This window comes from Pelophylax lessonae, assembly GCF_965119305.1.
Source record: "Pelophylax lessonae genome assembly, chromosome: 6".
Lineage (NCBI taxonomy): Eukaryota > Metazoa > Chordata > Amphibia > Anura > Ranidae > Pelophylax > Pelophylax lessonae.
The window spans coordinates 296,267,081-296,277,107 of NC_138773.1; the positions used below are offsets into that span (position 1 = coordinate 296,267,081).

At 43.1% G+C, this 10,027-nt stretch overlaps 1 protein-coding gene across 2 annotated transcripts in view; it reads left to right on the forward strand.

Moving 5' to 3' along the window:
- The window catches only part of OBSL1 (obscurin like cytoskeletal adaptor 1), a 162,950-nt gene extending 153,342 nt beyond the window's left edge, over positions 1–9,608 (forward strand). For both annotated transcript variants that reach the window (XM_082260933.1, XM_082260934.1), the window contains 2 exons: positions 4,725–4,994; positions 8,977–9,608. In XM_082260933.1, coding sequence (XP_082117059.1) covers positions 4,725–4,994; positions 8,977–8,984 — 278 coding nt within the window. In that variant the 3' untranslated portion in view covers positions 8,985–9,608. The remainder of the gene's footprint in view (positions 1–4,724; positions 4,995–8,976) is intronic.
- Positions 9,609–10,027: the final 419 nt, after the last annotated feature.

The window sequence follows — 10,027 nt, forward strand, 5'->3', positions numbered from 1 at the left end:
TTTCTCATCTTTTTTTTTCAGTCAAGGCACCCTTTAAAATTATGGACAATCTTGAGTCACCATCCAAAATTATCTTGAGGCGCCACATTTTAAAATGGAAAAACTATTCTAATAGTTTTACATAATGCAGCAACATCCACACACATGTAGGACAACCAACGTTAGAGATGATTTTTTTCTTCCAAAGAAAATGCACTTTTGCAAACTGGTACCGACTAGTATTCCAATGTTTCTCTTCTCCCTCAGTTTTTTTTCCATCACTCAGCTAATGTCACCCCAAAGCTTATGGAGAGAGACAAGGGAGGGTAAAACAAGAATGATATCCAGGGAACGGACATCCTCCTTATCAACTGATGATGTCATTGGTACTTAGGAGGTTGGCAGCTAGAAGGTTGTAATGGTGTGCAATGAAAACCTGGGGCTTTGTGTAACTAAAAGGCAGCTTTCATCCACCCGTCTGCTTGTTTACAATTTTGGGGCAATATGTAGGCACTTTCCCATGGCACTCCTGAAGATACTGCAAGGCACCCTGATTGAAAAAGGCTGTTCTAAACAATGCCTGAATATTTCCTAATACAAATCTGGATACATTTACTAAGACTTTCTTGCAAGAAACACTAGTCACAGCTAGAAAAGTAATAGCACAACAGTGGATGAGGGCCTCACCTCCTGAATTTACCACTTGGATATGGGAAATAAATAACGCCTTGCCCTTTAAGAAATGTATATATGTTCATAGAGGATGCATGTCTAAATATAGTAAAATTTGGGACTTGTTGGTTACAATCATCAGAAACATGCATTTGAATATAGCATATAATTTGATAGCTTCCTCTAGTCTTCCAGTACCGTTCTCTGGGTGTATATATAGATGACTACATTTTTACCTTATATCATCTTTTCACACATATTCAAATAATGACAGTATTTCATTATGTTTAATTCCATTTTTCATTTATTGTGCCTTGATACATATGTTACCTGGGGGGGGGGGGGGGGGGGAGACAAACAAATCCCACTTTATATTTTGTGTAATGTTAATTGGTACCTTATTTACTTTTTGTTGTATGATCCGTCACTTGAACTTTATTAAAAAGTTTTTTGTTAACAAAAAAAAAAGAATGAGGAATAGTAGTTTACCTGCTGAAAAAAAAAAATAGGGGAAAGGGTCCCTCAAAGGAGGTACTCTACCCAACCCAAGTAGTTTGACAATTAACAAAAGTACTTTAATAAAGACTTCAAACAAAAACAATGTGAGGAGGAACCACCTTCGAAAAATATAATACCTCCACCCCACACACATTCAATCTATTAAAAAGTCTGGACTTTGACATGACAGTAAACATCAAACTAGTCACCAGGTATTGAAAGGGGGGTCTCCACATATCCCTAGATAGGAGGACTGTGGGAAAAGAAGGGCGATTTTTAAATGACAGTATCAAATACTACAATGTACACTTAAAAAAGATTAATCTACATTTTATTAATAAAAAATTTAAAAGCAGATATGATATCATAGATACAAATTACATCAGTATAAACAATGTACGACCATTATGTGCAAACAAAAAATGTATGGATCATGGATCAAAGTGTTTCGCCAAAAGCAGGGGGGGCTTCTTCAGGATCCAGTTTACAACATTAGTAAATCTGATAACTCATGGAAAGATCAAAAAGTATGTACATCAGCTATTCACCATGCCTAATATAAAAGATATCCAACAAGGAAATATGTGTCCACAATCCTAAAAGTAAATGTTAAAAACAAACTGAGAAAAGAGTCGCCTACATGTATGCGTCATCAACGATTTAGAGATAATGGGACTCAAATAGGTAAAAAAGTAAGTGGAGAGCTGAGAAATTCCATCAAAATGGTTAAAAACAATGTGACAAAAAAACATATCCACAAGTTGGGGCCAAAAAGAGGGACTATAAGAAAAAGGTCACCTCTATTCCAAAACGTCTTCAGAAGTGACACAAACACCGTGATGGCGAATCACATGTGCAGTGCTATGCGGCAACACCATGACTGATCCTTCACTTGTACTTTATTAAAACGTTTTTTTTGTTAACAAAAAAAAGAAGCCTCATGAGGAATTAAAGTTTACCTGCTGAAAAAAAAAATAAAAAATAGGGGAAAGGGACCCTCAAAAAAAAGCAGGTACTCTACACAACGCAAGTAGACAATTAACAAAAATTAGTTTAATAAAGACTTCAAACAAAAACAATGCGAAGACGAACCACCTTCAAAAAATATAAAACCTCCACCCCCACATACACTTAAAAAACTGACAACGTTGTCAATCTGTAAAAATATTCGGACTTTAACATGACAGTAACCATCAAATTAGTCACCAGGTATTGAAACCCCCTTTCATTACTTTCATTACCTGGTAACTAATTTAAAGTTTACTGTCATGTCTAAGTCCAGACCTAGATAGGGGGACAGTGGTAAAAGAAGGGGGATTCTTAAATGCCAAAGACAGTATAAACTACTACAACAAGGGTCTCCAAACTGTGGCCCGAGGGCCAGATGTGGACCTTTGCCAGCCTTTATTTGGCCCTTGGGGCCAGGGCTGCTGTTAGAAATCGCGGGGCCCCGTACAGACTACCTGGCAGGGCCCCCCCAAGAAAATATTAAAGATATATTTTGCTAAAATTACATTAAATCACTATTATCACAAATATAACATAACTCGCATAATTCCTGCTAAATCTAAAAAAAAAAAAAACTATGTTAAATAAAAAAGATGAGATGAGAAAAATATACAGGCTGGGCAGTTGGAGCTCAGTGATCACAGAGACAGAGAGAGAGAAACAAAGTTACAATTTACAAATAAACTCCTGAGCAGAGATAAGTGCTGGGATGGGGGCCCACACAAGGGAGGGGGATTAGTGAGGGACGACTGTCTCTTTCTCAGCAGATAAAAGCTGATAGCAGGGAGAGGGACAGATCAGATTCAGGTGCTGGAGGAAGATTTCTGTATTTGTTGTCCATCACTAATCCACCTCTCTGTGTGGGCCCCCCTGTGTGCTCGGGCCCCCTACAAGAGGGCTGGTGGTCCCCCCCTATCAGCGGCCCTGCTTGGGGCTATATTCCTCTCATTGATATGAGGTGCTATTCCTTCCACTGACAACAACAAGGGGAAACTATTTCTTCCACTGATACCAATGATAGGATACCAATAATAGGGGCACTACTCTTTCTCCTACTGACCACAAACCCTGAGGCCGTATTTATTATCAAAGATGCTGGGCCCGGGACCTTTTCTGTCTCCACTGGCCACAATCCGGCCCTCCTAAAGTCCAAAGGACAATAAACAGGCCCTTTGTTTGAACAATTGGAGACCCCTGTACTAGAATATACATTTAAAAAAGAAATCTAAATTTTATTTATACAAAATTTAAAAGCATATATGATATCATAGATACAAATTACATCAGTATAATAATGTATGACCATTCTGTGCAAACAATGTATAAGGAAGAATTTATTCATTTGTAAAACATTTTAGAAACCATTTAGCATTTTCCTTTCACTTCACAATTATGTGCCACTTTGTGTTGGTCTATCCCATAAAATCCCAATAAAATAAATTTAAGTTTTTGGTTGTAACATGACAAAATGTGGAAAAATTTCAAGGGGTATGAATACTTTTTCAAGGCACTGTAGCTCCACTAAGACAGAAGAGCAGGTAATTATTTTGTAAGAGAGCATTCATTCGGGCAGAAAGGAATGTTAGGTCGCCACAGTTTATCTCCAATTAGGGAGCACCAGGCATCGTAGCAGATAGATCAGCCAAGGCAGAGGAGAAAACAAGCCTCGATGCCGGCATAGGATAAGTGTTCACAGTCACTGATATACCGCAGTCATTACATATTGTATCATCCAGCCGGATGTATTGTGTAGACAACTAACCACTTGACCTCATGAACATGTACCCCTTTATAACCATGCAATTTTGTGCGATACAGCATTACATTACCTTAACCACTTACCCACCGGGCCAGAAGTGTAACTAGAATCTTTAGGGGCCCCGATGCAAGAAACCATGAAAAGCCCCCCCGGACCCCTGGCCGGGGCCCTTTCCTTCAAGCCTTGGGCACTTCCCACTGATCCTGGGGCCCTTTACTCTCGTTGCGAGACCCTTTCACAAGTTCTGCAGTGGGTTCCCTTCCTGCCATCTTGGGGCCTCCCCACGGTGGTGGAATGCCAGGGCCCGTGTGACCTTTGCGATCCTGGAAGTTCCCCCACTGGTGTCAGTAGTATTTTAATTGTATTATTTTTTATCATTTTATTTTATTTTTTTTACAATGTCACTGACTATGACACTGTCCATTTAGGAAAGGAAGGAGCTGGTAAATTTACATATTTACCAACCCCTTTCTTGTTCTCTATTGTGACACATCCCCTGCAGCAGTCGGCAGGAGAGGGAAGGGAGCACAGTAGGGGGGGGGGGGGGACCAGGGGAGCACACGGGCCCAGAGACAGCAGAACACTTTTTGTAGCTGTTGACTTTTATTTTTACCAGAGGTGGCTGGAACTCCTCTTTAACCAGCTATTTTTAAATCTTTTGTTTAAAATATGTTATGTTAATGGGAACATGTAACAAATATAAATTAGGCACAATCCCAATTCGGCTGCAAAAGTAGAAATACACTTTAAGCCCCAAATTTTCTGCTTTATTAATACATTAATTTGTAATAAATGTGAAATATTTCAGGTTTGGCCATCCAGCTGATTCGTAATCTGAGAGATGTCAAGGTGACGGCCCCCAACGATGCTTGTTTTGATTGTGAGGTGTCCATTCCTCTTCCCCGCCCTCCGCAGTGGAGTCTGAATGGGGTGCTACTGCACAATGGAAGAGACGTCATCATCGAAAGCAGAGGAAACCGGCACAAGCTTACCCTGAGGGACACATATCCTGAATTGTCAGGAACCATCAGATTTACCGCCGGCAAGACACGTTCAGAAGCCAGGCTCACTGTGCTAGGTAATGGAGAGAACTTGGTGAGCCTCGGATATCAATATGTTCAAGGAAATTATTGTCTCACTCAATCTGTGTTGCTCATAGCAGATAGCTGATTTTACATTTATGTTTTCTTATTATTCTGTTTACTTATGGGTGAATAAAAGAAAAGTTCTGTTGAGCTAATATAAATGTAGCGCACCCCCTAGCGAGCCCAGGGCCATCTTACCAAATGGGCATGCTGGGCAGTTGCCCAGGGTCCCCATTTGCCCAGGGGGCCCCAGCGACCCAGCTCCAGCCAGGCATTAGTCCCGATTCCCATGTGCATCCCGCCGCCGAACTTAGCAGGTGGCAAGTGTCTGTCGGCCCTGCGCTGCTGTTAGGCCACTTGGGCCGTAAAGGGGGAGCCCACAACTGCAGGAATCCCTGTCCACCTCCACGGGAACAGGCACACACAGGACTGTCAAGTCTGACTCCCGTCGGTGTGTGTTCACCGGACCCAGCCGCCGAACTTGGAAAATGTCATTAGCCTTGCACTGCAGTACCAATAAATATCGCCTTATCGATAATTTGCATTTTTATTCTCGTGGGTGATTGTGTAGGCAGGGCCCCAGTGCACTGCATTGCCCGGGGCCCTTTAATGCTCTTAAGATGGCACTGAGCAAGCAGCAAGTAGAATGGGATCCCCCACCCTGCACAGCCAGGCACACTGAATTCTCACAGTCACTCCAGAGTCAGAGAACAGTTTGTGACTTTTTTTTTTTTTTTTTTTTTTATTGAGGGTAATACATTTGGATAAGTATGGGAGTTTATGAGATGCCCACTTGACTTCAAACAAATTTCAGGGACAACTTTTCCTATATACAGTCTCTATATATAGTCCTATATATGGCTCCTCTTCTTTCTCCAGCACACACTTGCTTGCAAAACCCAGCTGTCACCCTGTTGTGATTTTGTAGCAAAGGCCCATTGCAGGCAGGAACTCACAGCCCCTATACTTGGAGAACAGATAGGGTGACACAGCCCACACTTTCCAGCACTTCCTCTCTGTGGTCACTGATCCCTGCACCACCTTTTCAGGCACGGCCAGCCTGCTTGGCTACAGCTGCCCCTTTCACTAGCCCTCCAGGCTAACTTTTCCACAGTCCTCCAGACTGACAAACACCAGCCCACCTTGTTGACTCTCAGGAGTTCTCCCAGACGTGCTGACCTGCACCTGCTGTCCTCTCACTTGCTCCTCAAGAATGGTTTCCTCTGTGTGTTGTAGGGGGAATCCTCCAGTGCCTGAGCCCCAGACCCAGGGTCGAACCCCCCCCCCCCCCAGATTAGGGGATGCCCTGCAAGGGCCTCTGACAGCCTCCTCAGCACTCCTTCTCCATCTTCCATCCAACTGCCCCTGCTGGAATGATGTATGCCTATTTATGAGGAGCCTACCCTCCTCCAGCCCCTTTTTGCTGGGAATTGGTGGAGGACCTCATAAATATGCTTCTAAACAGCTTCTCCTAGCTTTCACCCCTATGTCTAGAACATTCTCCAATGTTCCAGAGAACAGGGGGAGTCACCAGAGCAGCTGCTTGCTAAGTCATCCAGCCCCTGAGTCACTCATCCCTGACCCAGATGAACAACCCAGGCCCGGCTATCAGCCAAACCAATTTACCTACACGAACAACTAAACCAAGTACACTAGCACACTAGCTAGAAGGTGCTATACTAACAAAAACTTGGTTCTGATTATAGAGCAAGAGTTGTTAAAATCACTGAATTGGACCAACTGCCGATTTTCTCATTTCCTTGAAGTTATTGTCTAGTTTTTTTAACTGACTAGAACAAGCTTGTCATATTGATGTTCTTTGGGCCCATGCAGACCTTGCACCCCTTTTTGTGGCCCCCCAGTGGTTAAAAATGTGTATGTAAAGAAACATTTTAACGCTGAACTCCAGCCCGGCCTTCAGCCTTGCGCCTTGTACAGGTTCTTCCCCTGTACTGAAATTGCTTACTTTGATTACTCTGATTTGACTGCACACTGTGAGCTTCTCATACTCTGCATTAGAAGCTTGTGCTGACTCTGATTATTTCTCAGATTCATACTTACTCAGAGGACATTAAAGTGGTACAGCAGCCGCATGCAAGAGCAAAAAATCATGAGATATCATGGGTCTAATCAGACCCCTGAAGTTTTACTTTTGAGACAGAGAAAGGGACTGAGCAAACACATTCCCCAGTTCCTCTCTGCAGCCTCAGCTGCACTGCAGATGAATGAACAGGAGATAGAGGCTTCTATTTATTTACAGACTGAAGCATAGTAAACAATATGCTTCAGTTATGAATAAACAGTGAGTGATCGGTACCGATCACTCACTGTGTTCATTTCGAAAAGGAAATTACATACCGGTATTTACCAGCCCCTTCCCCTGCTCTCCATCCTGACGGTCCCCCTGTGGGCCTGAAGCTGCGTGCGGGAGAGGAGAGCCGGAAAGCTGGTAGTACTGTGGGGTGGGAGGGGGGTGTACACAGGGGGGCCTGGGCAGCAGGGGGAATTGCATGTGGAAAGAGCGGGTGATAAGTGCACAGATGGGGCAAATAACTGGAACTGATCTTTTGTGCCTCTCCCTGCAGCAGCTGAAAGCTGAGGGGAGGGAGGAGGAGATGCCAGCTTTCAGCTGCTGCAAGCAGAAGATCGGTCCCAGTTATTTGCCCAGCAGCGCACTGATCACCTGCTCTGTCCACACGCGATTCCCCCTCTGTGTGGATGGATCTGCAGGTGCCTGTGCGATCAGACAGCCCTGGGCAAGACTTTTGCCTGCCCCCCCCCCCCCCCCCCCACGGCCGCCCATGTGAACAAGCCCTTAAGGCTTGAGGTACCAATAAAAAATAAATCAGTATATAAATAGTATAACTGCAGGCTTAATAAAGAAATATTATATTTGCTTTCTTGTATATGGACAACTGTGGAACTGAGGCCCTGTTCACATCATTGCGTAGCAGGAACAATTTTCACGTGATTCTGCATGTCGCGTAGGGAAACCTATTCACTTGAATGGGCTGCCCTATGCGTGTTTGTTGCACAAAAAGAAGCTCCTGCTCATTTTTGGGCAACGAGCTTCATGCGATTTTTAAAGGAGCGTTTTGCAGCGACTGCCACACGATCCTGTTGCATGACAATAGCGGCAAAATCGCATGAGACTGGGCTTGGCCCCTTCGTTTCAGTGAAGGGAACTCTTAAGGCATCAGCATACCAAGACATTTTGGACAATTTCATGCTCCCAACTTTGTGGGAACAGTTTGGGGATGGCCCCTTCCTGTTCCAACATGACTGCAGACCAGTGCACAAAGCAAGGTCCATAAAGACGTGGATGAGCAAGTTGGGGTGGAGGAACTTGGCTGGCCTGAACAGAGTTTTGACCTCAACCCAAAAGAACACCTTTGGGATTAATTAGAGCAGAGATTGCAAGCCAGGCCTTCTCTTCAGCATCAGTGCCTGACCTCACAAATGCGCTTCTGGAAGAATGGTAAAACATTCCCATAGATACACTTCTAAACCTTGTGGACAGCCTTCCCAGAAGAGTTGAAGCTGTTCTGGCTGCAAAGGGTGGGCCAACTCCATATTGAACCCTACGGACGAAGACTGGGATGCCTTTAAAGTTCATGTGCATGCGTCCCAATACTTTTGACAATATAGTGTATGTCCGCACAACTGGCATTAAGGAGTTGATACCATATTACAATTGTACAATCGTTATACTTTAAAAGAAATGTACAGTGGTTACATCTCTTTTCTTTAGTTATGATGGTGCAAACACCGACCATTCTTCTTGTTTCATTATTGCTCAGATAGGTAGGGCTAGCTTTTAAAAAAATATTTATAATTGAAATGATTGAAAACCACCATAGTTTCCCTTGGTTCTATTATATGCTCAACTGTGTCTAGGCTGATCTTAAATAATTATAGCAAAAGCATAATACATCATAATTACAACCTAACAATGTATTTGTGTTTTTTTCACAGAACAATAGGAAGAGCTGCTTGTCTCAGCTACAGCCTGCAGAAGCCAGCAATGTCTTTTCTTCCTGTGTAGATGCCACCCCTGACCCTTCATTTGTCTTCATTTGTCCCCAGTCTCACGTAAGGTTGAGCTGTGCTCATCCCAGAGACAAGGATGAGGGCCTGGTTTAAGCAAAGCTTTTTATAAGCCATTAGACACGGGTTATAAACCCTTCCACCCTCCGCTCCTATTATTTATTTATTATCATTCTGCCCTCCTCCCTACCAGACTCTGAACAAAAACAGGATTGGAGAGGTAAAGCCAGAAAAGTACCCATCCCAGTGGAGTGGCAAGTGACAAAGAGGAATTGTTGAAATTGTATTGAGAATGAACTGAGTGAGACTGACAAGTACTAGAAGAGCAGAAGTATTAGGACGGGCAGTGCCAGAATAAAACTTTGGGACCCAACCATATGCCCCCACTTCATGCATTACATTAGATTTAAATCATCTAAAACAATCAGATTTCTATAGAGAAAGTTTACCCCATGTGCACCTTTGATGAGTAATTGAGCACCAGCAGCCTTAGATTCGTAATTTCTATACAGCACATGTCTTTAGTCAGAGGTGTGGAAACATAGAACAGGAAATGCGCTAAAGGGGATGACGAAGATAGAGGTTGCAATGTTTTCCAGATTCCTAAAAAAAACTAGGAGTCTTGTAGATGTTCATGCTCTATTATCATACCTTCTGACCACTTGTAGGCTAGGCCAATGTGCACATCTAAAGGCCGGGAATAGAAGGAATTTTAAAATGCCAGAACCCTTGGTGATCCCAGTACAGATCTCAAAGAACAGCTGGAAGGTTTCAACTGCAAGATTGCATGATTTGCCTGGAATGAAAGCTTGGGGGTGTTAATAGTGCATATGTTTATCCTTGAGAGTTCCTTATTGTAAGAATATGTCCGAACGTTTTAGCCATTTGGACAAAAATGATAGGTAGAATAGGTCTAGGTTCATGAGTATGGCTGGATGGATTAGGGTTAGACATATTGTTGTATATAGTTTTTGATCTG